Below are 22026 nucleotides of genomic sequence, written 5' to 3'. Positions count from 1 at the left end.
CTGCCTCGCCTAACCCCCTAGGTAACTACGCCACTGCTGTTTCGGCTGAAGGATGAGATACTATATTATATATTACTGATGACAATTTTGTCGTAGAAACAGATTTTTTAAACGAAACACCAAAATATTATTAATATTATTATTATATGAAATAGAAATAGAAATAGAAATAATCTTTATTCAAATAAACTCATTACAAGCACTTTTGAATAGTCATATTTTGATTCTACCACTCATTCGGAATGCAGATTCATCACAAGAAGAATGAGCAAGAAACTTGTGTGTTGCTCTTTTTAATAGATGTTTTTTTTATATAAATAATTACAGTATAACAAGTAAGAGGCATGCGATAATCAACATAGAAGTCGCTACGCACTCATTATTAATGTAATCAGATAATATTGTCAGTGCTATAGATTTAAAGTTTTTCTATAAAAACATTATTATCGTTAACGAATTCTTCAATTTTATAGTAAGCTTTTTTGCAAAGGAAGCTTATAGTAAGCTTTATATGGAAGTATGGATCCCTAAATTAAAGTGTATGTACCCGTCCGTCAGCTGGGGCTCCGGCGCGAACCCGTGGGGTCCCGAGAAGGACGACCAGTTCAACAAACCCAACCACTGGGACGGCATGCTCGAGGTGGTCGGCGTCACCGGCGTGGTACATCTCGGACAGATACAGTCCGGACTGCGCGGGGCCATGCGCATAGCACAGGTACATAGAATAGAACAGAATAGAAGATCATTTATTCATATAAACTTACATTGAAGCAATTTTGAATAGTCATCAAATTTTTTCAATCTACCGCTCATTCGTAAAACTGTCTCATCACATGATAATAGGGCATATAATCTATATATATATAAATAAAATTGGAGTGTCTGTTTGTAATATTTACTACATGCATATGAATATAAATACGGTACATACACTAACATTTTTTACAATTTTTGTCTGTCTGTCTGTTAGTCTGTTTGTTCCGGCTAATCTTTGAAATGGCTGGACCGATTTTGATGGCACCTTTATTGGAGGTAGCTGATACAATAAGGAGTAACTTAGGCTACTTTTAATTTAGAAAATTCTCTAATTAACTTTTTTGTTAAATTCCACGAACCGAAGTGGCGGGTACAGCTAGTATAGTATAAATTTGACGGCCTCGGTGGTTTAGCACGCTGCTTTTTCTCCGATAATCGCGGGTTCGATTCCTCGCACGATGCAAACATTCGTATAATTGTTTGTATCGGTCTGGGTGTTTTCTATATATATTATGTATTTCTATATATATCAGTTGTCTAGTACCTACCGTGGGACTAGATGGCGTTGTGTTAATTGCCCAGGGTTATTTATTTCTTATTATTATAAAACATTACAGGGTGGACACATCAAGATCAACCTGAAGAGCGAGATCCCCGTGCAGGTGGACGGCGAGCCGTGGGTTGCGGCGCCCAGCGAGGTGGTGGTCCTCAAGTCCGCCCTCAAGGTATAGTACACGGCCCTCAGTCTGTGTGTTTGTGTGTGCATGTGCTCGCTTCCGACCGCGGCCGATCAGACTGTAACCAACCAAATCGTTAGATGTACATATATATGTACCTACGGGACATTCGCTTCATCAATTGATTGATTCTTTTTTTTTATTTAGGATCACCAATTGTTATAATCATACAATTTATTACATGTAATGGGTTATGATCTAAATGAACAATTATTTATAGGCGCAAACGGCACGCAAAATAATATAGGAAAGTTATACAACAAAAAAAATTACTGTTTCATATTATGATTATGCTTATTATCTACTACTGCGTGTGTGTGTGTGTATGGGTGCGTGCGTGTGTATGATAATAAGTTTCATTTGTATTTTAGTACATATGTGTAGGTAGGTTTAATTGCAGAATATTTAGACCAATATAGTGGAATGTGAGTCTTTACCCATATTGTGTAGATGTACACCATATGCCACAGCAATAAAATATGGCTCATAGATTTGGAGAATCACTGACAGAGCAAAACAATTATTTTTAACTATGATGAGAGAGTGGTAGTTCATATTTACGACAATTAAATTAGGAACTTAATATTGACGAAAAACAAACATTATAATAATATATAAACATAATAAGGAATACAAAATGTACTTTAACCATTTAAAAAATTCTTTAACTTCTATACAGCTATATTATCAGATAGTATCATAGAGTTTATTTTTTTAAATTAGTAATCTGTGCCATAGCTCCGGAAGTCAAAGCTGTAATTCAGTTCAGCTGTAAAATCAATCTGGGTAGAACGCATACTATAGCTGCAGGATGTATGCAAAAATCATGACTTGATTTTATCAAGTATGTGTTGTATTCGTATTTATATCAATTAAGTATATATAATATTACCATGAACAAGGGTTGATATGATATGTAGTGATGAATTTTATATAGGCTGGCAATACTATAGTCTGCTTTTTAAACCCGGAGACAAATTTGACGTTTCCGATGTTGCCAGGTTTTTGCATTTTTTAAATAAGGTTGTGGCACTATCGGATATTAATATTAATTACCCATTTTAATAGGTTATTCAGAAATAATGTGAGTGTTTAAATAAAACGCATTAACATAAAATTAATAAAGTATAGGTATTCATAAATATATGGTTGTGTATTCTATTCTGTCATATATCATAAAAAAACAACAATTTAAATATTTTGTTATTTGAAAGAAAAAAATATACAACATTTTTTTCTTTCAAACAACAAAATATTAAATGTAGCTTAATACTGTAAATATTACTATTTGCACGGAAACGAAAAAAATGTATTTTTATGCTGTGTACTACGACGATAATAATGGAAACACTAGTATATATACGTAAATATTAAAATGATGTTGTGGAAACGTCATTTAAAGCTTTAAAACTAATATCTTAAAATAAGTTTCCGAATAAACAAATCGGTATCACAGGTGTATCACTGCTCCGCTATAGGTGGTAACATTATTTGAAGTCAATTTAGTCTCCCGGATTAAAAAACAGACTATAATTAATGTATTTAGATTAGACCCGGTAGATAAAAAGTAGTTGATTAAAAATATATATATGAGATAGATATGATTTATATAAATAACGGTACGATTGATGAAGCGGCTCCTACGGATGATACCTGATATTCAAAATTCCCGAGTCACGTAACGCCCGAGCACTCAAACTCCACGCAGCACCAGTACTCCACTAGTTCATGGCCGCGTCCCCGGGCCGCCGCCGCCCGGACCTCGCCCGGATCACGGCCGAACCGGCCGACGGCGGCCCGGCGGACGCGGCAGGACCTCAGTAAAAGTTCCGACTCACTGCGTGCATACCCCAGACACTCTGGCCCGTTAGTATAGGGCTTGTATAATTTAAATCAGACACATGATTGCTGATTAATAGACTATCATTACGATAAATAAACTTAAATTTTGGAGATTTTAAGATTTTGGCATATGTAAAAATAATTCAATAAAAATCGACCGTCAAACCGTCCGGCAAAACCGCCGGACGGACGGCGACAGCCCTGGAGGCTAGACGGCAGAGTGTCGGGGGAGTAGCGATATACGCGGCGGAAAGACAGCGCGGGCGGGTGCGCGGGTGTGCGGGCGGCGCGGGCGTCACGTGACCGAGCTGTTGTGTCCGCTGTCGGCAGGCGACCATGCTGAAGAAAATCAAGCGCGGGTCGGGCGCCGGCGCCGGCGGCTCGGCGGCGGCGGGCCCGTGACGCCCGCGCCCCCCGCGCGCCCCCCTGCTCACCCGCGCCCCGCGCCCCGCGCGCGCGCAGGCCACCATGCTGAAGAAGCGCGGCAAGGTGCGGCGCCGCGACACCGAGCCGAGCCTGCCCGCGCCCCCCCCGCCGCCCCCGCCGCCGCCGCCGCCCCCCCCGCCGGACTCCTGAATCTGGCTCAGCGAGCGCCTCATCTAGCGCCCGCGCCCGCCTCGGGCTCAAGGCCGGCGCGCGCGCTCGGCGCTCGCTGGGAACCCGCTAGCCGGACCGGCCACCGCCGGACCGGACACTGCCGGACCGGACACCGCCGGACTGGCCCTCGCTGGACCGGCCCTGGCTGGACCGGACTGCACCGGACCGGCCCTCACTGGACCGGGCCTCGCTAGACCGGACCCCGCCGGACCGGCCCTCGCTGGACCGGACCCCGACGGACCGGATCCTCTAAAAATCGCCCTAGTTGTAGTCACCGTTCGAAAGATGTACTATGACACAGTGTAAATAAATTATTAACAGAAGTAATATATAATAAAACTTATAATAATAATAAATTTATAGAACTAGTATTTGTTTTATTTTTTAGTCTGATATGATTTGAGAATGTGTAAAAAATAAATAATGAAATAATATTTTGTCTTTGATTTCGTTCCGTTCTAGTATCCCCACGACGCCCATGTGCACACATTTATATATATATAAAGAGGAATAGTTACATTCTTGGTATGTTTGTAAAGGACCAACTCGAAAAATAATTTACTAATTAAATAATCAGACTTTGAACAGATTCAATATTACATAACTGTATATATAAAACTAGCTCGCAAAGGATATGAGTGTATGCTGGGACGAGGTTACGATGCTATATTCAACGTATAACTTTAGATATATACATATATAATGGTATAAAATAATTAGGCGTATAACAGTCAACAAATATATAATACTAACGTATAAGACATTGGACTGTGTGAAAGATATGATAAGAAAGGGAGTAAATAACGAGATCACTGAGAACTGGGATGAATAGAAGAGAAAAACATATTACGCCGACCACAAATAAATGGGGTAAGGAAGAAGCAGATGATGATGACCAACGGACGAGACATATGTCGCCTACCGAATTCAATTGTGTTTTCCCACCATCCGGAAACCCATTAAAATATGAAACCAAAATTTCATCCAGTCTTTAGGCTTTAGTCTTTTAGGCAATCCATGCATTATCAACAGTCCATCTTACTAACATTATAAACGCGGAAGTTTGTGAGTGTAGATAGATGGATGTTTGGTACTCTTTCACACAAAAACTACTGAATGGATTTTAATGAAACTTTCCAATAATATAGCTTACTAGCTGTCCCGGCAAACGTTGTTTTGCCTTAAAATAAAAAAAAAATTAGGGGTGGACTACCCCTAACATTTAGGGGGATGAAAAATAGATGTCGGCCGATTCTCAGACCTACTCAATACGCTCACAAAATTTCATGACACTCGGTCAAGCCGTTTCGGAGGAGTATGGGAACGAAAACTGTGACACGAGAATTTTATATATAAGATATCAGATTAACATAAGCTATGAATTTCACACAGGCACGGCTAGTATATTATAGTAATGTACCTATATTTAATATATCACTATGATGTACCTATTATATGTGCAGATAAAAAAACAATATAGACAGGTATTCAGTAAAACACATTAGATTAATTGAAAATATCTTTATTTAAATTATTACTTAACCTAAGGCATTAAGTCTCACATTGCTGTGACTAGCTACGTTTCCTTCACTGGTTTCAAATTATAGGAAAACAACATATCACAATGTTTTAAATAAAACTCGAATAGCAAAATAAACTAACATTTGGCTTCAAGTATCTGATACGTTCTCAAACCAATAACTGTATATAATAATATGTTGCTATAATAATAACAAAAAAAATACTTAAGAACTAAGTTTTCGAGTAATGTTACCAACAAAAACTGAGTTTTTGTTACTCGACACTTAAATAAGTGAGCTTCGCGGTCAATTTTGCACAGCCACTTCATCCGCTAAGAATTACCAAAATAATTTCCTCATTTCCAACCCCACATTATATCCATCGTTTTCTTACATAAATCGATGCCATAATAAACATATTTATTATTAAGATATATATCTCCTTTTGATGGAGAGGTAAACTTGTCTTTCGTTCTATAAAGTTGCCAAACAATGACAACTATAAAACCATAATAATAATAATAATTATTATTATTATAAAAGTAATCATCAAAACCACCTTATTATTATTATTCCTAATATTATAATTAATTATTATACAATTAACCCCTTTTAACATAATAATTTTATGGCAACACTTATGGATACGTTGTTTTGCCATGTACATATAGTATCTACTAATATCGCTATTTAAGAATAAGGTAGATGGTAGAAGAGTGAAAATTTAGGGCTGTATGTATTTTTATTTAATACCATATCATAATAAAATAAATTAAAAATAAAACTAAATATTTGAGGTGGCACGTATCACTAAGTTTATGAAAAATAGTCTAGTTCCTATCAAACCTAGTGAATATACATACAAAATTGTATAACAATCGGACAGCCATTTCGTAACCGTTACAAATACTGTCTTTATATCTCATAATAATAACAACCCTGAAAAATATCTAGTCCCAAGATAAGCAGTTTTTTATGGGTACTACTACAATTCTTTAACGGTACATAAATGTGTCGGATAATATACTTGATAGGGTCTGTTGGTCTATTTACTTGTACGTTATAACTAAACTGAAACACTGTCATTTACTTCAATATGTTAAAATTGGCTAATAAAAATTTTATCTGGTAATACTATTGGCGAAGATTATTAATTGGCATAACTTTTATATGACGGATAATCCGTAAAATTATTAATCATTCCATATAAAAATAAAAAAAATCCGTATCCTGAAGTTTAATAAAAATATATAAATATATTAGATAAATATCCCTTTAAAAAAAGGTTATATCCATTACATCATAGTACTCTGAATGGTAACGATTAGTGACAGATACCACTTAGTGCGGTCATGTAGATAGGCTTATCTGTCATTCCAAACTACAGATTTTGAAAAAATATCGTTTAGATTGCGCTGGTATAGGATAATATCGGATAGAGCCAGTCTCTTGTGTTAAATCCTTAAAAATAATGATGACCAATGATATCGACTCCATGTAATCCATATCCGTATCCGTATCCGGTGTAATAATCATATGAATCCTGTCAACATCTTCTGACGATCCGCAGTATAATATAACATAAACTTATTCTTCCCAACCATTTTAGTAAATCGAGTTGCAAATACAAAACTATAGTACTCTTCGTTAGTCATTACTTATAATGATGATTCCGCTGTTTACAACAAGAACGATCAAGAAAATTGCGTATTGCTATTACTATAATCTGAATTGAATCTGAACAAAAATAATATAAACGGCAAAGTTTTTTTGCTCCTACAATGTCAAAACCGAGTCAAAAATTGGTAGTAAGTATTTTAAAAACCCAAATGTAAGAAACTAATTTAACAAATCCTCGGAAAGTTGAGGTCGCTCCGTGAAGCATGTGAGGACACAGGCTTCTGCGCTTCTGGGAGGAGCTTCGCTGGCTACTTTGGTAGTCTCGGCTCTACACGTACAACGGCCCAGAGAGGCTAAATGCGGAGAATAGACTCCATATTACAGTACAAAAACCTAAGTCCAAAATCAAATCTTGGGCCCCTTAAAAGAATTTGCTACAGCCATGTCATAACCCGTCCTGCTTCACTGTTAGTCAGGACTTGATTATGTAAACCAGTAGCAATGCAGATGTAAATCGAGGTAGTTGACATACATAAGAATTTCTATAGTAATAGTTTATGATTATACATATATCTTATTAATACACGCGAAAGTTTGTGAGTATGGATGGATGTTTCTTACTCTTTCACGCGAATTTTGATGAAACTTTACAGTAATATAGCTTATACATCAAAATAACATGTAGGCTATAAATTTCACACAGGTGAAATCGCGGGCACAGCTAGTAAAAATAAATATTGCAATTACAAACAATGTTCCGATTCGCAATTAAAACTGTTAAAAGTCAAAATAAGTTATTCATTTAGGACCCTTTTACTACGTCAATATTATTTAGCACTATCCCTACCGTCCATTTCAGCTAAATACTTAAATTGAGAACAAATTAAAGAAACTCTTGTACATTTTATGTACTGGAACATTTTAATTAAGGCTGTTTAGATAAGTTAGTTTTAAAACTAAAACCCGACTACTCAATGATCTCGCCGAAATAACTATAAAACAGGGAAATGTAAAATCTGATATTTATAGGTATATCGTATGCATTTTACACTAATACAATAATGCAACAGTAGTAAACGATAATAAATTTTAGGGCAAAGTTCATAACGCTATACAAATAGAGGGCACCATATGAACATAATTATGTGAAAGTATAAGACCTGTATGACAGTTAAAATATTCCTATGTTCTATTCCAACGAAAATCTGTCTTACGACGGCCTGAGCCAAGGTTCGAACTCCTAGCGGTGCCCTCAGACTAAAGTTGTTTAATCAGACAGGAGTTGGCCTTTAGCTGTTCTGTAAGTCATTCCATGGGTCTGAGGCGTCCTCTGCATTCACCTCCATTATTCTTAAGTGAAATATTATAGACCAGCTGTCTTATAGCACTAGAATAGTTCGAAAAAAATCATAACCCTTCATTTTTGCTTCGCCGTAGTCGGGTAAAAGTAAAATAAGACTCCAACAACATTACACAATCAAGCCTCAACGGCAGAAACTTTAATGCCTGTTAGTACACTTAAGTATATTAAGCTCAGTATCAACTACACATAAAACGGATAGCTCTTCTACCGGATACCGGATATCCGGCCAAAAATATCCGAACGCCGATTTAGAACATAGCCAATAGGAGAATCGCACAAACGTAAACGTTCATAGATAACGAACGAGCGCATTTCGGATACCGGAGTTAGCTTTACAACTATTTGAAGTCTATACGAAAATGACATTGAAATAGACCATTTACCTATCAACGTCATTTTCGTATTAACTTTGACACATGAACATTCATTTTTAAACATTTATACCAGAACTATTGTTACCAAGAATAGAATGAAAAGATAGTCCAAAAAGGATTCTGTTAGTGAACATTATGAACACAATTTTGTAGCACAAAGAGTGTAAGATACACTAAATCTCAGCGTTAGTTTGCCTCGACGAAATCTCTCGCTGCCTATACAATATATTTATGTACGTATACAGCCATAGAGATATGCACATACATGCTCACAGTTTTCTTAACAACAATCTTTTAAGATACACGTTCAATACAGAATATACTCGTATGTAATTATTAAGAACTGTAAGAATTACGGATGGGTACATAGTATTCTGACTAATATTAATATTCCAGGACGAATATCGAATTTTATGAATATTATCAGAAATACATTTAACTTATATATTAATATTAATTCCATGCCGGATATCCATTTAATGAATATTACCATACATACATTTCATGTAATTCTATCTACAATCTAAATATGCAAGAATATATTAATTATAATAATAACAACCCTGGACAATTCAAAGCCGCTGTCATCTAGTCCCAAGATAAGCAGTTTGTTATGGGTACTAGACAACTGAAATATATACTTAAAAACAATTAAAATACATACATACTATATAAATAGAAAATATCCAGATGAATACAAACAATATTCATAAACACAAATGTTTAATCCTGCAAAAGAAAAAAACCCGCGGCCATCGCAAAAAGACAATGTGTCCGAGGCCGTTAAATATATAAGAAAAAAATATAATACATAAAGTTATCCGACATTGATACTTATTATAGAATAATTGATACATATTCATACATAGTATAGAATAATTGATACATATTATATATCAACATTGCAAGACATTTCATGAACTATTTTTAAACTGGTAATCACATCAAGTTACTTATTTTCTATATTATTAGATGTCTTTTATTCGACAGAAGTAAACATTCTACTTGAAAGGTATGAGTAGATTATCACTATTTGACGATGAACACTGTTTAGCTGATGACAGTACCTTAAAAGAAAAGATTTTATTAATAATAACACTTTCAGTTAGGGGCTGTCCATTAATCACGGTCGGCAAAAGTCACGAAATATCACAAAAGGGGAAAGGGGACTGTAGTAACATATCACGTGTCATTTTTCGTCAAAAGCACGATTTCTAAACGGAAAAGGGGCGTGAAGTGGCCTGACTTTTCTAAATGGATGGAATTTTATTACTTTTTCGCGCAAAAAAACTTCCGAACGGATTTTAATTAATGTTTACAGTAATATAGCTTATATATCAGATTAACGCATAAATTTGTGGGTAAAATCGCGGGCACAGTTAGTATACATTGATGATACTTTACAGTAATATAGCTTATACACCAGAACCACGGATAGTCTATAAATTTTAAGCGAATAAAACCGTGGGCACAGCTAGATAGTTTTTTTTTCAGACTACTCTGTACCGCAGCTGGTCATTACAGCTTTACCGGACGATAGGATGCGAGCGCAGATGTCACTCCAAACCCGCGGAAGGACTTATTAAGCGGCTGAAGGCCAACTCCCACCCGGCGGATAGGACTATAGTCAGAGGGCACCGCTAGGGGTTCGAACCTCGGCTCGGGCTCTCGTAATTTCGATCCCCGTTTGAATCGGACGGGGGATCGATCGGAGGGGAGCTGGTCAGTATACAAGGTTATTATTGTTTTGGTTTGGGCTATTGTCAGATGCTAATACCTGTAATACCGGGACCTGTATAGATCTATCGTGCTCGCCATACATACCTAGGTGTAGGCGTGCGTGTTGAGCAGCGGCGCCTGCGCCTCAGTGGTGTAGCCGCGCACGCGCGAGAACGCGAACGGCGGGAACTTGCCCGTGCTCAGGTCGAAGTGCGTCCAGTGGTCGCGGCACTCCCGCGGCGAGCACACCGAGTACCCGCGCCACCACAGCTGGAAGTTACGCCGCGACTTCACGTCGCGCAGCTCCAACTCCTGCACACGACCTACTCATCACCGATCGGTAGTATTTACATTCGTGTACCATTACAATGGTAGTGTATTATTACAATGTTAGTGTATTATTACAATGTTAGTGTACTATTACAATGTTAGTGTACTATTACAATGTTAGTGTACCATTACAATATTAGTGTACTATTACAATGTCAGTGTACTATTACAATGGTAGTGTATTATTACAATGTTAGTGTATTATTACAATGTTAGTGTACTATTACAATATTAGTGTACTCTTACAATGTTAGTGTACTATTATTACAACGTTCATATAATAATAATCTCAGGACAATTCACACAGCGCCATCTAAACCCAAGTTAAGCTAACTAAAGCTTTTATGGTTACTAGATAAGTGATACTAATAGATAGATTATTTTTCGAAAATACATACATAATATACATATAAAACACCTAGACTGATACTATAGTGATACCGATAGTGTGCTATTACAACGTTCGTGTATTATTACAACATTCGTGTACTATTACGTTTTGATTGAAGAGTGAAATAAGACTAACAATACATTTATTTATAACAATTCATCATTTATGTATCAATCACAGAGCAATCCATATTACTTGATAAAAAACGTATACCCGCTAGCTAGTAATACTTACAATGTGGTAGGTCTGCTCGAGCTGCTCGTGGGGCTCCTTCCGCCGCGGCCGGAAACGCGTGTTCGTGGCCTGCGCAGGCTTCTTCTCCGCATTTGTCTTTTTTACCACAATCACCACCTGACAACCATATTTTCATACATTAGCGATTGTAACGATTAATTGAGGAGCGTATACTTGTAATATTTCTGCCAACACTCGGGACTCTTCCATTAGTACTTCTCCAGATAACAAAGATTTAAGTTTAATGTAAAATCAGTCCACGTGACGACCCCGCGTCGAATGTACGCTTTACTAAGCCATGTGGCACACTAGCAAATAAACTTACTAATGTACAATAAACAGTACAATTATTTTATCTGTATACTCACTACCTACAGACTACACATAAACAATATATTATGTAGGGAGACCTCATCACATCATATATAACGATACAGTGGTGAGCTCTAACTACCGCGCTGCAAGGGAATGAAATTGATAGTAATGTGTAACTAATTAACTCATTGCTAGCAATATACCATTGTCAGGACCTCCACGCGCTTCTTGTTGGAAACCATCGTGAAAACCATGGTGAATTTACCACGATAGGCTAACTGACCTGACCTCATGTTCATCTTATCATCATTCACTGCCCTGTGCCCAGCTAAAACGGTAGCGCAGATAGGTGCGCCTATCAAATTCATCCATTAAAAAAATATGACTACATTGTAATACATATGTATTTATATATATATAGACGTAACTTATCCAGCTAGGTAGATCCATTTCGAGAAAGAGGTCAATCGTCGAATCCAACTCGGATGGGCAGCGTTCGGGAAGCTCCGATATATCTTTTCGTCCAAATTTCCGCAGTGTCTCAAGACGAAGGTTTACGACATTGGTCGTGTTGCCAGTGATGACTTACGGAACAGAGACGTGGTCGCTAACTATGGGCCCCATCAACAAGCTCAGAGTCACTCAGAGGGCAATGGAGAGGGCTATGCTCGGAGTTTCTCTGCGTGATCGAATCAGAAATGAGGAGATCCGCAGAAGAACCAGAGTGACCGACATAGCCCGAAGAATTGCGACTTTGAAGTGGCAATGGGCAGGGCACATAGCTCGTAGGACAGATGGCCGTTGGGGCAGTAAAGTCCTCGAGTGGCGACCACGGACCGGAAGACGCAGCGTGGGAAGGCCTCCAGCAAGGTGGACCGACGATCTGGTCAAGATCGCGGGAAGGCATTGGATGCGAGCAGCGCAGGACCGATCGTCGTGGAGATCTTTGGGGGAGGCCTATGTCCAGCAGTGGACGTCTTCCAGGCTGCGATGATGATGATGATGATAGACGTAACTTGAATCCCCTCCAAAGAAACACATTAAACAATTAAAACTTTTGTCATATCAAATCGCGGCTGAAGTAGAAAAATCTATTAATATACATATACAATGAGAAATGAAACACAACAGAAGAAAAATAAAATATGACTTTAAATATAAAATGTACCTACCCTATCACCAATAAGCCGGTAATGTCCGGTCATGATCCCGAGCGAGGCCTTCGGCTGCCTGTAGCGGAGGTGCGCCACGCACGCCGCCGGCTCCTCAGCAGTGGTCCACATCAGCACCAAACCCTCAGGGAAGAACCTGCCAACAATAGCAACGTTAACGTTAACAGCAACCGTTGGCGTCCGAACCCCTCTAACTCTTTAGATGTTTTTATTATTTTTAAATTTATATTTTAGTTATTTTTCGGACTACTCTAATGCTGTTGGCCGCAGCTGGCTTTTACAGCTTCACCAGACGATAGGGGGTGCTTATGGCACTTATGGAGCGGAGCACTTACTACAAACCCGCGGAAGGACTTATGGAGCGGCTGAAGGCCAACTCCCGCCTGACGAATAATACTTTAATCTGAGAGCACCGCTAGGATTTCGAACCTCGGCTCAGGACGTCGAAATTTCGATCCCGTTTGAATTGGACAGGGGAACGATCGGAGAACGTGGACGGGGATCGATCGAAGGAATATTTTTTGAACTGTTTTTATAAATGTCATATTTTTGTGATATATTTCCCATAGTTGTTTTGAGTACAAGATGAGTTCTGATTTGACTATAACGGTCCTACCTACATACTGTCTTTAAATAGAACCAATAGTGCACAGTTCAGTTCGGTTTAAATTTTCGAAGTGTAAAGTAGGTACATATAAATAAAAGAAGTTCATAGTCGTCATGTTACGTTTGTTGCCGCTACGGAACATTAGGTATCAGATCCAACCAAAGATAGACTAAAAGTCGTGGGTGAGGTACCCAATGGTTAATCTATATCAGCCGCCAAGCAGCTTGCTTTATAAATTGTATTTAGATTGCAGGATGAGTTTACGCTGTGAAATCACATCATAAAAGTCATTACATTTTAGTGCTCTGGCATGGCAACGAATGTTTGGTATCACTGGTAAGATATCCGATGGTCCGTCACCTTATTTGGCATTCCAACTACATAAAACAATATAATACACTTAACAGGACCTAATAGATTACATACAGTATGGTTTCAGAGAAATTTAGTGTTAAAATACATTTTTAACCGCTGTTAAAATCGTTAATAACCGACTATGCATCTATAATCTCGTGATAGTCACCTGAGGTACCGGTAGTAGTCGATGAGGTACCACGGCCGGTAGAACTGGTCCTGGAACGAGTTCTCCCCGTGGCGAATGTAGGTAGTCTTGCTGATGTAGCAGCCGTGGAGCAGCAGGCGTGGCCGCTGCACGTACATGTCTCGCCAGGATTGATAGCCGCCGCCGCGGGGCAAGCCGCACTCAATACCCCATGTCCTGCGTCAACATGCCATCATCAATCATCATCATCATCATCGCACCGCCCGGACTAGTAAAACTAAGGGGTGTGATCTTTGACGCCCTCGGTCGTCTAGCGATTTATAACCGCTTCACATCCGATGGTCGCGGGTTCGATTAATCGCAATCGTTACAAATGAGTTGTTTTTTTTGTATCCACTATTTTTTTTTATTTAATTCAGGATTTTGTATTATCCCTCCACTTTCACTTAAGAATGACATGTTTAAAATTAAATTAATTAAGTTCGTTAGCCCCATGTTCTTTTTTTGAAAAGTAATAAAATACATTGAAACAAAGAGGTTGATACTCTTGTAAATAACAATAACTAACGTCTTGGACAGTGATTGAAAAAAATAGCGCAATACTCACTTAACACACAGCGTGCGCCATATGTCGGGCTCCCGGGCCGCGACGTAGAACCCGCGGCAGACGGCGGCGGCTTGTTCTAGCGACATGGCGTCCAGCTCCGAGCTCACCACCCATCTCAAGATCAGCAGCACCACCTCGTACGGCAACCACGAGAAGTGAGCACCCTGTATACAATGCATTTTCTTTGTTTTGTTTTATGGTTGATAATAGAATGGTGCACCCGCCTGCGCTAACCGTTTATACTGGCGGGGCACCAGTGGTGGATAAGATGAGCATGAGGTCAGGTCAGTTAGCCCATCTTGACAAATTCACCAATAATTTATCACGACGGTTTTCAGGGGGAACTGCGTGGAGGTCAACCTGACATGGTACATTGCTAGCAATAAGATCATCAATCCATTTTTTAGGGGAGATTATCTGAAATGAGCAGCCTGTACATAATTCATATATTTTTTATAGATGAATGGAATGGTGTACCTGCCTGCGCTAAAGATTTACGCTGGCACCAGTGAAGGATAATAAGATGAGCATGAGGTGTTTCAGTTCAGTTAGCCTATCGTGGTAAATTCACCATGAATTTGTCACGATGGTTTGAACCGCGTGGAGGTCAATCTGACATGGTACATTGCTAGCAATAGGGTTTTTGGGGTTATTAATTGGGTCCACATTACTAACAGTCCCTTTCCCCCGGGGAGATTGCTTTACATAAAATTAAATAAACCTTAGTAGGGAATTCTGGCACGCAAAATGTGCCTTTTCTGGCGAGGATCCTCTGCAGCCGTGACATCAGGTCCTCGCCCTCCACGGCGTCCTCGTCGTCGCTAGTATTCGCATGTTCCACTGTCAGCACCTCTTCTGTTTCTAATTCCACTAAACAGAAAAATAAATAAATAAATAATTGACGGTCTCGCTGGTCTAGCGGTCTAGCATACCGCTTTACATCCGATGGTCGCGGGTTCTTCCTCGCGCGGCACAAACATTTGTATTCATGAGTATGATTGTTTGTATCGGTCTGGGTGTTTTCTATGTATATATTATGTATGTATTTAGGAAAAGAAAACTATGTATTTGTATCAGTTATCTAGGACCCATAACACAATCTTTTATTGAGATTAATAGATATTCTTCAAGAAATCAACTTTAACATATAAATCCATGTAAACTTATATATTTTATATATAATACATTAAATCTATTGAATCGCCTTCAAGTACATATTATGCTATATTTTTTCGGATAGTAAACAACGTCATCTAGATTTTGTGTAACTGAAGATTGCGGTTAACAAAAGTGAGAGCAGATAGCGACATTTCTGGCTGCTGAACTTGCGGAAATGGCTCGGCTGTAGCACAAACTCGCTCTTTAGATCAAGAGCATCAAAAATTAAAATTGCCCTGATGTTGTCCAACCTCCGATAGGAGTGGAACTAACTTAACTTCTCTCTCTATCCCGGCCTTACTTAGCCCATCTTAATTAGGGTTGTCTCTCCTAATCATCCTTTGCCAGAGACATTGTATCTGGATCGTCATTGGGTCTAAATTTTCACGCGTTAGGTCTTTTTTGATGGCGGCTATCCATGTGTCGAGGTCTTCCACGGTTCCTTTGTTTCGGATTGACGTTTAGTATCTTAAAGTGGATCTACTTAACTTAAAGTTAGAGTGGATCTAACTTAACTTAAAAAAACTAAATTTTCTATACCTTCCGGTGTATCGCCTCTCAGTTCTGAGCTCTCGTACAGTCGAGTTTCGATGTCTGGTAGAATCTGCATGGCCCTCTTGTAATGTTGGATGGCTTCATACAACTTGCCGCCGCGCTCCATCTCCACACCTCTCAGGAACAGTTGTTTTGCCTAAACCACATGTAATTTTTGTGTCAATAATACTGGACTGTCAAATCTACTATCAGTTCAGAGTGCTTTCCAGACAACAAACTCAGCTTTTAAACTTTTAAAATGAGCTAGTAAAATACAGTACAATAATATTCATGAATATGTAAAATTATTGAATAGTTTAGAAACACAATTTCACATATTTATTATTCCTTACCTTTTCTTCATCAGTTTGGGGCTCAACCTCAACCTCAGGTTCAGGCTTTGGTTCCCGCGTCGGAGTCGGGGTACACTCCAACTCTCTCTGCCATTGTTGACGGAAAATGGTTAACTCATCTTCACCATCTTTGAACTATTAAAAAAAATAAAAATTAAATGTTAAAGTAATCCACAAAAAATAACAGATTGAGAATGATAGCAATTGCAAAGAAATCATTAAAATCAGTGGAAAATTAGCCCAGTTATTATGGTATAAGAAATATATTATATATACATATAACTAGCTGTGCTGTTATTCTCATGTATAAGCTACATTACTATAAAGTTTCATCAAATTCCGTTCAGCAGTTTTTGCTTGAAAGAGTAACAAACATCCATCATCATCATCCATCCATACTCACAAACATTTGCGTTTAGTAAGATTGTTAAGAGCTTGAATGTTGATATATTATTGTTAACGGTTTTTATATAGTTAAGTACAGGAACTATTCGTCAGATTTTTGTGAGAGATAGAAGTAGACTTTCCATATCATAAATACAGGGTTATTGTGAACGATATATGATCTATCTATGCATCCGTCTATACTTTCATATTCACAAACTTTCGCGATTATAACATTAGTAAAATTCATCAACTTTAAAAATGATAATATATATCTCTCTATAACTCTATCCTATTACCTGGGAATTATCCTGTAATTCCAAAGAGGAGAGCTTGTCACTTGCATCCTCAAAGTCTTGTGAGGAGGATGGGTCCTCCTGCTCTTCTCCCTCGCAGTCGCTACTGCTGACACCGGCTCCCGAAGCCACCGATGATGCCTATAATATGCATTTTTTTTATTGCAGTGACAAACAGTATTATGGCCAATCTCGTGAGTGGTAAATATATAATAAGGTAATCCTCTACGTTACGTTGGCGGTCCAGTAAATCTATACATATAAATAAAATTGGAGTGACTGTTTGTAATATTGAAATAACAGTTTACCTACTACATGTATATGAATATAAATACGGTACATATTCCAAAAAAATACTTTTTACCATTTTTGTCTGTCTGTCTGTCGGTCTGTTTGTTCCGGCTAATCTCTGAAATGGCTAGACCGATTTTAACGGGACTTTTTTTGGCTGGTAGCTGATGTAATAAAGATTAACTAAGGCTACTTTTATTTTAGAAAAATAATATAAATTCCACGCGAATGAAATCGCGGGAACAGTTAGTTTAAAATAAATATACACAATTACATTCATCAGTTCGTTTAATGATAAAGAAATGGTGGACGCGCCTGCGCTAACGGTATACGCTGGCGGGACACCAGTGGAGGATGATAAGAGTATGAATCGTATCGTCACCAGGAACTTATCACGATAGTTTCCAGTCAACCTGACATGGTACATTGGTAGCAATGAGTTTACTACTGCACATTTCTAATACACATATCGGGGTCTAGAATAGTGGATATTGGTTAGTTAACAATCTATACATATAAATAAAATTGGAGTGTCTGTTTGTAATATTGAAATAACTATTTTTTACTACATATGAATATAATTACGGTACATATACCAAAAAAATTTTTAATATTTTTGCATTTCTGTTTATTCCGGCTAATCTCTGAAATGGCTGGACCGATTTTGACGGGACTTTTTTTGGCAGGTAGCTGATGTAATAAGGAGAAACTTAGGCTATTTTTATTTTAGAAAAACAAAGTTAAATTCCACGAAGTTAAAACCAATTGGACTAAGTCGTGGGAACAGCTAGTATATACAATATAGGTACAAACAACGTATGAGTAACATAATGTGTGCATCGCCGATTCCCAGATATTGTCCAGGGACTTAGAAGGATACACGCAACAAGATTACTGCAGTCAATTAGCAAAATTACATTGTCATATCTCAGCTTACAACCGAAATTCAGCTTTCAAAGCAAGCAGCTTCGTGAATGAAGATGAGACAAAAATGGCCACACAGTCAACTTAATACAACATCATGTAGGTATATTATATACAGTATATTAAATAATATTGATATATAGGAAATGTGTTTATGCATATTTCCACATTTATATGTTCTTCAACATCATGTTTCAAACAGTTTCAGATTTTATGTATGTAAACCACCAGAGGCTCATGAATATGAATGTGGCAAGGCAGGAATTGAACCCATGAATAAGATGCAACCATGCATTTAATTTATCTTTTTTGTAAAACATCTTGGTTAATGAAATAAAATTTATTATTATTATTATTATTAACCTATTACATTTTTACATTTGACATATTATTATATTTACCAAAACTAAAAGGTAGATGAGAGGTTGTAGAAACAGAATAGTTTATGTAGATTCTATTCCTGATATGTACATTTATTTTTAATCAAACAATTATAACCAATTGGCTCTTTATGTCATTATCTAGGGCTGATTAATAATGGAAACTCAATTTTGAAAATACAATCTCGCACATCATGATCAAATTGATTTGAAAATTTCTTAGGGTAATGGTACTTTTGTATTTTATTTTTAATGAATAAAAGATAATATAGATAGTAATGGTATGTTGCACCCTGTAATGTTGATGGTACAGGCTGATAGAAATAAAGTCTTTAATATATGTATACTACCAAGCTTAACATACAGATAGCAAACATGGTCAAATCAAAGAAGCATATAGACAAAGACATGCCAAATCACTATAGAAAGGAATGGCATCGGGGTAAAATTATAATATTGTAACACAGTGGGAGATATAAAGAAATAAACCAGATTTATAATGTAGTAGTATAATGTTTTTATAGAAAAACTTCAAATCCATAGCACTGAAAATATTACCTAATTACACTAATAATGAGTGCGTGTTATACTGTAATTATTTATATAAAAAAATATCTATTAAAAAGAGCAACACACAAGTTTGTTGCTCATTCTTCTTGTGATGAATATGCATTCCGAATGAGTGGTAGAATCAAAATATGACTATTCAAAAGTTCTTGTAATGAGTTTATTTGAATAAAGATTATTTCTATTTCTATAAAACTCGATTTAAAAAATATTCCCCCCAGTTGGTATAAAAATAATACGGCTGGGCAGGACTGGTTTCTGGTTTTAAATGTTACAAGACTGTTTAAAATGATGTCTATTGTTTATAATGTTTTAAAATAATAATAAAAAAATATGTATAATTAATGATTGTGTTTATTTATCTACCGTAACATCGTTGATGATGTAACAACTAGCCCCAATTGGGAGGCAAGATGTTACAATCGACTTGTTTAGTTAAATTTCCAAGTCGTGAAAAAATTACATACATTTTAATAATTTTTCAGTCATATTTTAATAGCTGAATAGACATACTGACTTTAGAAGTAATCAATGTGCAATGTGTAATTTGTTTCATAGCTTTTGTCATATTAACATTTATCTAAAAATTGTATAATGTACCCCCGTCCCCTACAGTAAAATATCTAAATTGGAAATGGACAGGACATACAATGCAATGAAGGGAAAATAATTGGATATAGTTGGTAAGGGTTGTGTATTCTAGACAGACCAAAAGAATCAGAGGAAGAACACAAAAAAGGTGGGAAGACAACTTAAAAGAAATAGCAGGTCCTTCGAGAAGGAAGGCCAAGGACAGAGAATTAAGAACATCTCTAGAGGAGGCCTATGCCGGTTGACAAACTGTAGATAATATTTACATTTAATCATTTACACAACTAGGTACTGAACATGAATATCATAATTAATTATTCTTTTTAATTATTATGTAAAAGATGAGTAAAACCATAAGAAGTATGTTGAATATTCCATATTAACAAGCTTATGTATATATATATATATACATTGTTACTTATGTATTACGGAATATTGAACATACTTTTGTATATAGACCACTCTGTAAAACAGGAAATACAATGCTAGATTAAATGAACACATATATGAACTGGCTGCACAACTGCAGTAAGATTCTCTCGACTTAAGATGTGACATCCAAAGCACTAGTGGAAAGATTATCAGACAGCACTTTGGAGTTGACTCATTGGACTAGCCTCATATATTGAAATAAATTCAAATAATTTTAGAAAAAGAATCATCTGATTGGACTATTGTATAAAAATAGATGCCAATTAGCAGTATTCAAAAAGAAAAAAATGTAATAGAAGTAACAGTTATAAAACCTATTATTATATTATATCAAATACTACAGATACTTGAGAATAATATATGGTATTTATTATCAATTAATATCATTGTGATTAAACAATAATTTTATAAGTTTTTACTCTATTAAATTTATTTTAATGTTTATATAATTTGTTAAACTTATTATTTTTCCCAGTCATATGTAAAATTTATTTAATGATTGAAATTGAAACCTTCAATAGATTGTTCAAAATATTGAATACAATTGTTGATTAATATTATTGACAATTTAAATCATACTGCTATTGTCATCACTAGACAGTCTATGGCCAGGTTAGAGACCTTATTAGTAAACAATAAGGTCTCTAACCTGGCCATAGACTGTAGGCCCTTTCTGTAAGTTTTATTGGACTGGAGGATAGGAATGATGACAAGTCCCCATTACTAACAATAGCCTTCCTAACTAGTTAATGTTATTTAAAACAGATTTATATAGAAAAGTGCATCCATCTGATAATAGAAAGAATATGGAGTCAGTCCAATCTGGTGAATTCACTCAGTATTAACAATTAATGCTTTTGAAAAGTAAACCATACGCAAACCAATAAATACAAACAATTTTATCATTCCCAGGTTTTTTTCAGGGTGATGGGGATTATAAAGGAAAAAAAGGTTCCGTTCAAAACAGGATGTGTAAAATTGTAACTAATAAAGTCCTAATACTTCTAAAAAATACAATAGTAATTTCACATTTCTATTACTGTACTGATGTTTTACTAAAATATAGAGTAACATTGTAACAATACAAGAGCATGAAATAAGCCATATTTTGAAAACAGAAAAATCTATTTGCAAAAAAAATTTACGTAAATGTTTATTTTGTGGCAACTGAAAAAAAATATAAACATGATTCTCACCATTTTTATAATATTAAATTCTTATTACTTTTCTATTATAAAACGTGAAAAATCATTAAAAGTACATAGAATTGAAATAGAATTTAAAAAAAATTAAAATATTTGGTTTATTAATTTATGGGACACAGATGGCTAAATGACAATGACATATTTTCAAAATGTGTAAGTATATAGACTGTCAATATAATTCATACCGTCAGTCAATATCGCACATTGCCAGCCTTATCTGTGCCT

The 22026-nt window shown here is 36.6% G+C and overlaps 2 protein-coding genes across 4 annotated transcripts in view; one reads left to right on the top strand and one right to left on the bottom strand.

The window, feature by feature from the left end:
* Window positions 1–4336, top strand: part of LOC131848616 (diacylglycerol kinase theta) — a 49564-nt gene extending 45228 nt beyond the window's left edge. For all 3 annotated transcript variants that reach the window (XM_059198536.1, XM_059198535.1, XM_059198537.1), the window contains 3 exons: window positions 559–715; window positions 1374–1481; window positions 3798–4336. In XM_059198536.1, the coding sequence (XP_059054519.1) occupies window positions 559–715; window positions 1374–1481; window positions 3798–3911 (379 nt within the window). In that variant the 3' untranslated portion in view covers window positions 3912–4336. The remainder of the gene's footprint in view (window positions 1–558; window positions 716–1373; window positions 1482–3797) is intronic.
* A 5340-nt stretch (window positions 4337–9676) lies between these two features.
* Window positions 9677–21915, bottom strand: LOC131848674 (F-box only protein 9). Its single transcript, XM_059198599.1, has 11 exons — window positions 21793–21915; window positions 17415–17552; window positions 16732–16866; window positions 16385–16535; window positions 15408–15556; window positions 14687–14850; window positions 14101–14295; window positions 12971–13106; window positions 11484–11600; window positions 10634–10840; window positions 9677–9876 (listed from the first exon to the last, which is right to left on the bottom strand). The coding sequence occupies exons 1-10, from the start codon at window positions 21793–21795 to the stop codon at window positions 10634–10636; spliced, it is 1395 nt and encodes a 464-aa protein (XP_059054582.1). The 5' UTR covers window positions 21796–21915; the 3' UTR covers window positions 9677–9876.
* Window positions 21916–22026: the final 111 nt, after the last annotated feature.

The sequence above is a fragment of the Achroia grisella genome, unplaced genomic scaffold (genome assembly GCF_030625045.1).
Source record: "Achroia grisella isolate CSIRO2021 unplaced genomic scaffold, CSIRO_AGI_Agris_v1 utg567, whole genome shotgun sequence".
In the NCBI taxonomy this organism is placed as follows: domain Eukaryota; kingdom Metazoa; phylum Arthropoda; class Insecta; order Lepidoptera; family Pyralidae; genus Achroia; species Achroia grisella.
The sequence above is the reverse complement of the archived record's forward strand: the minus strand, read 5'-3'. Positions and strand labels throughout refer to the sequence as shown.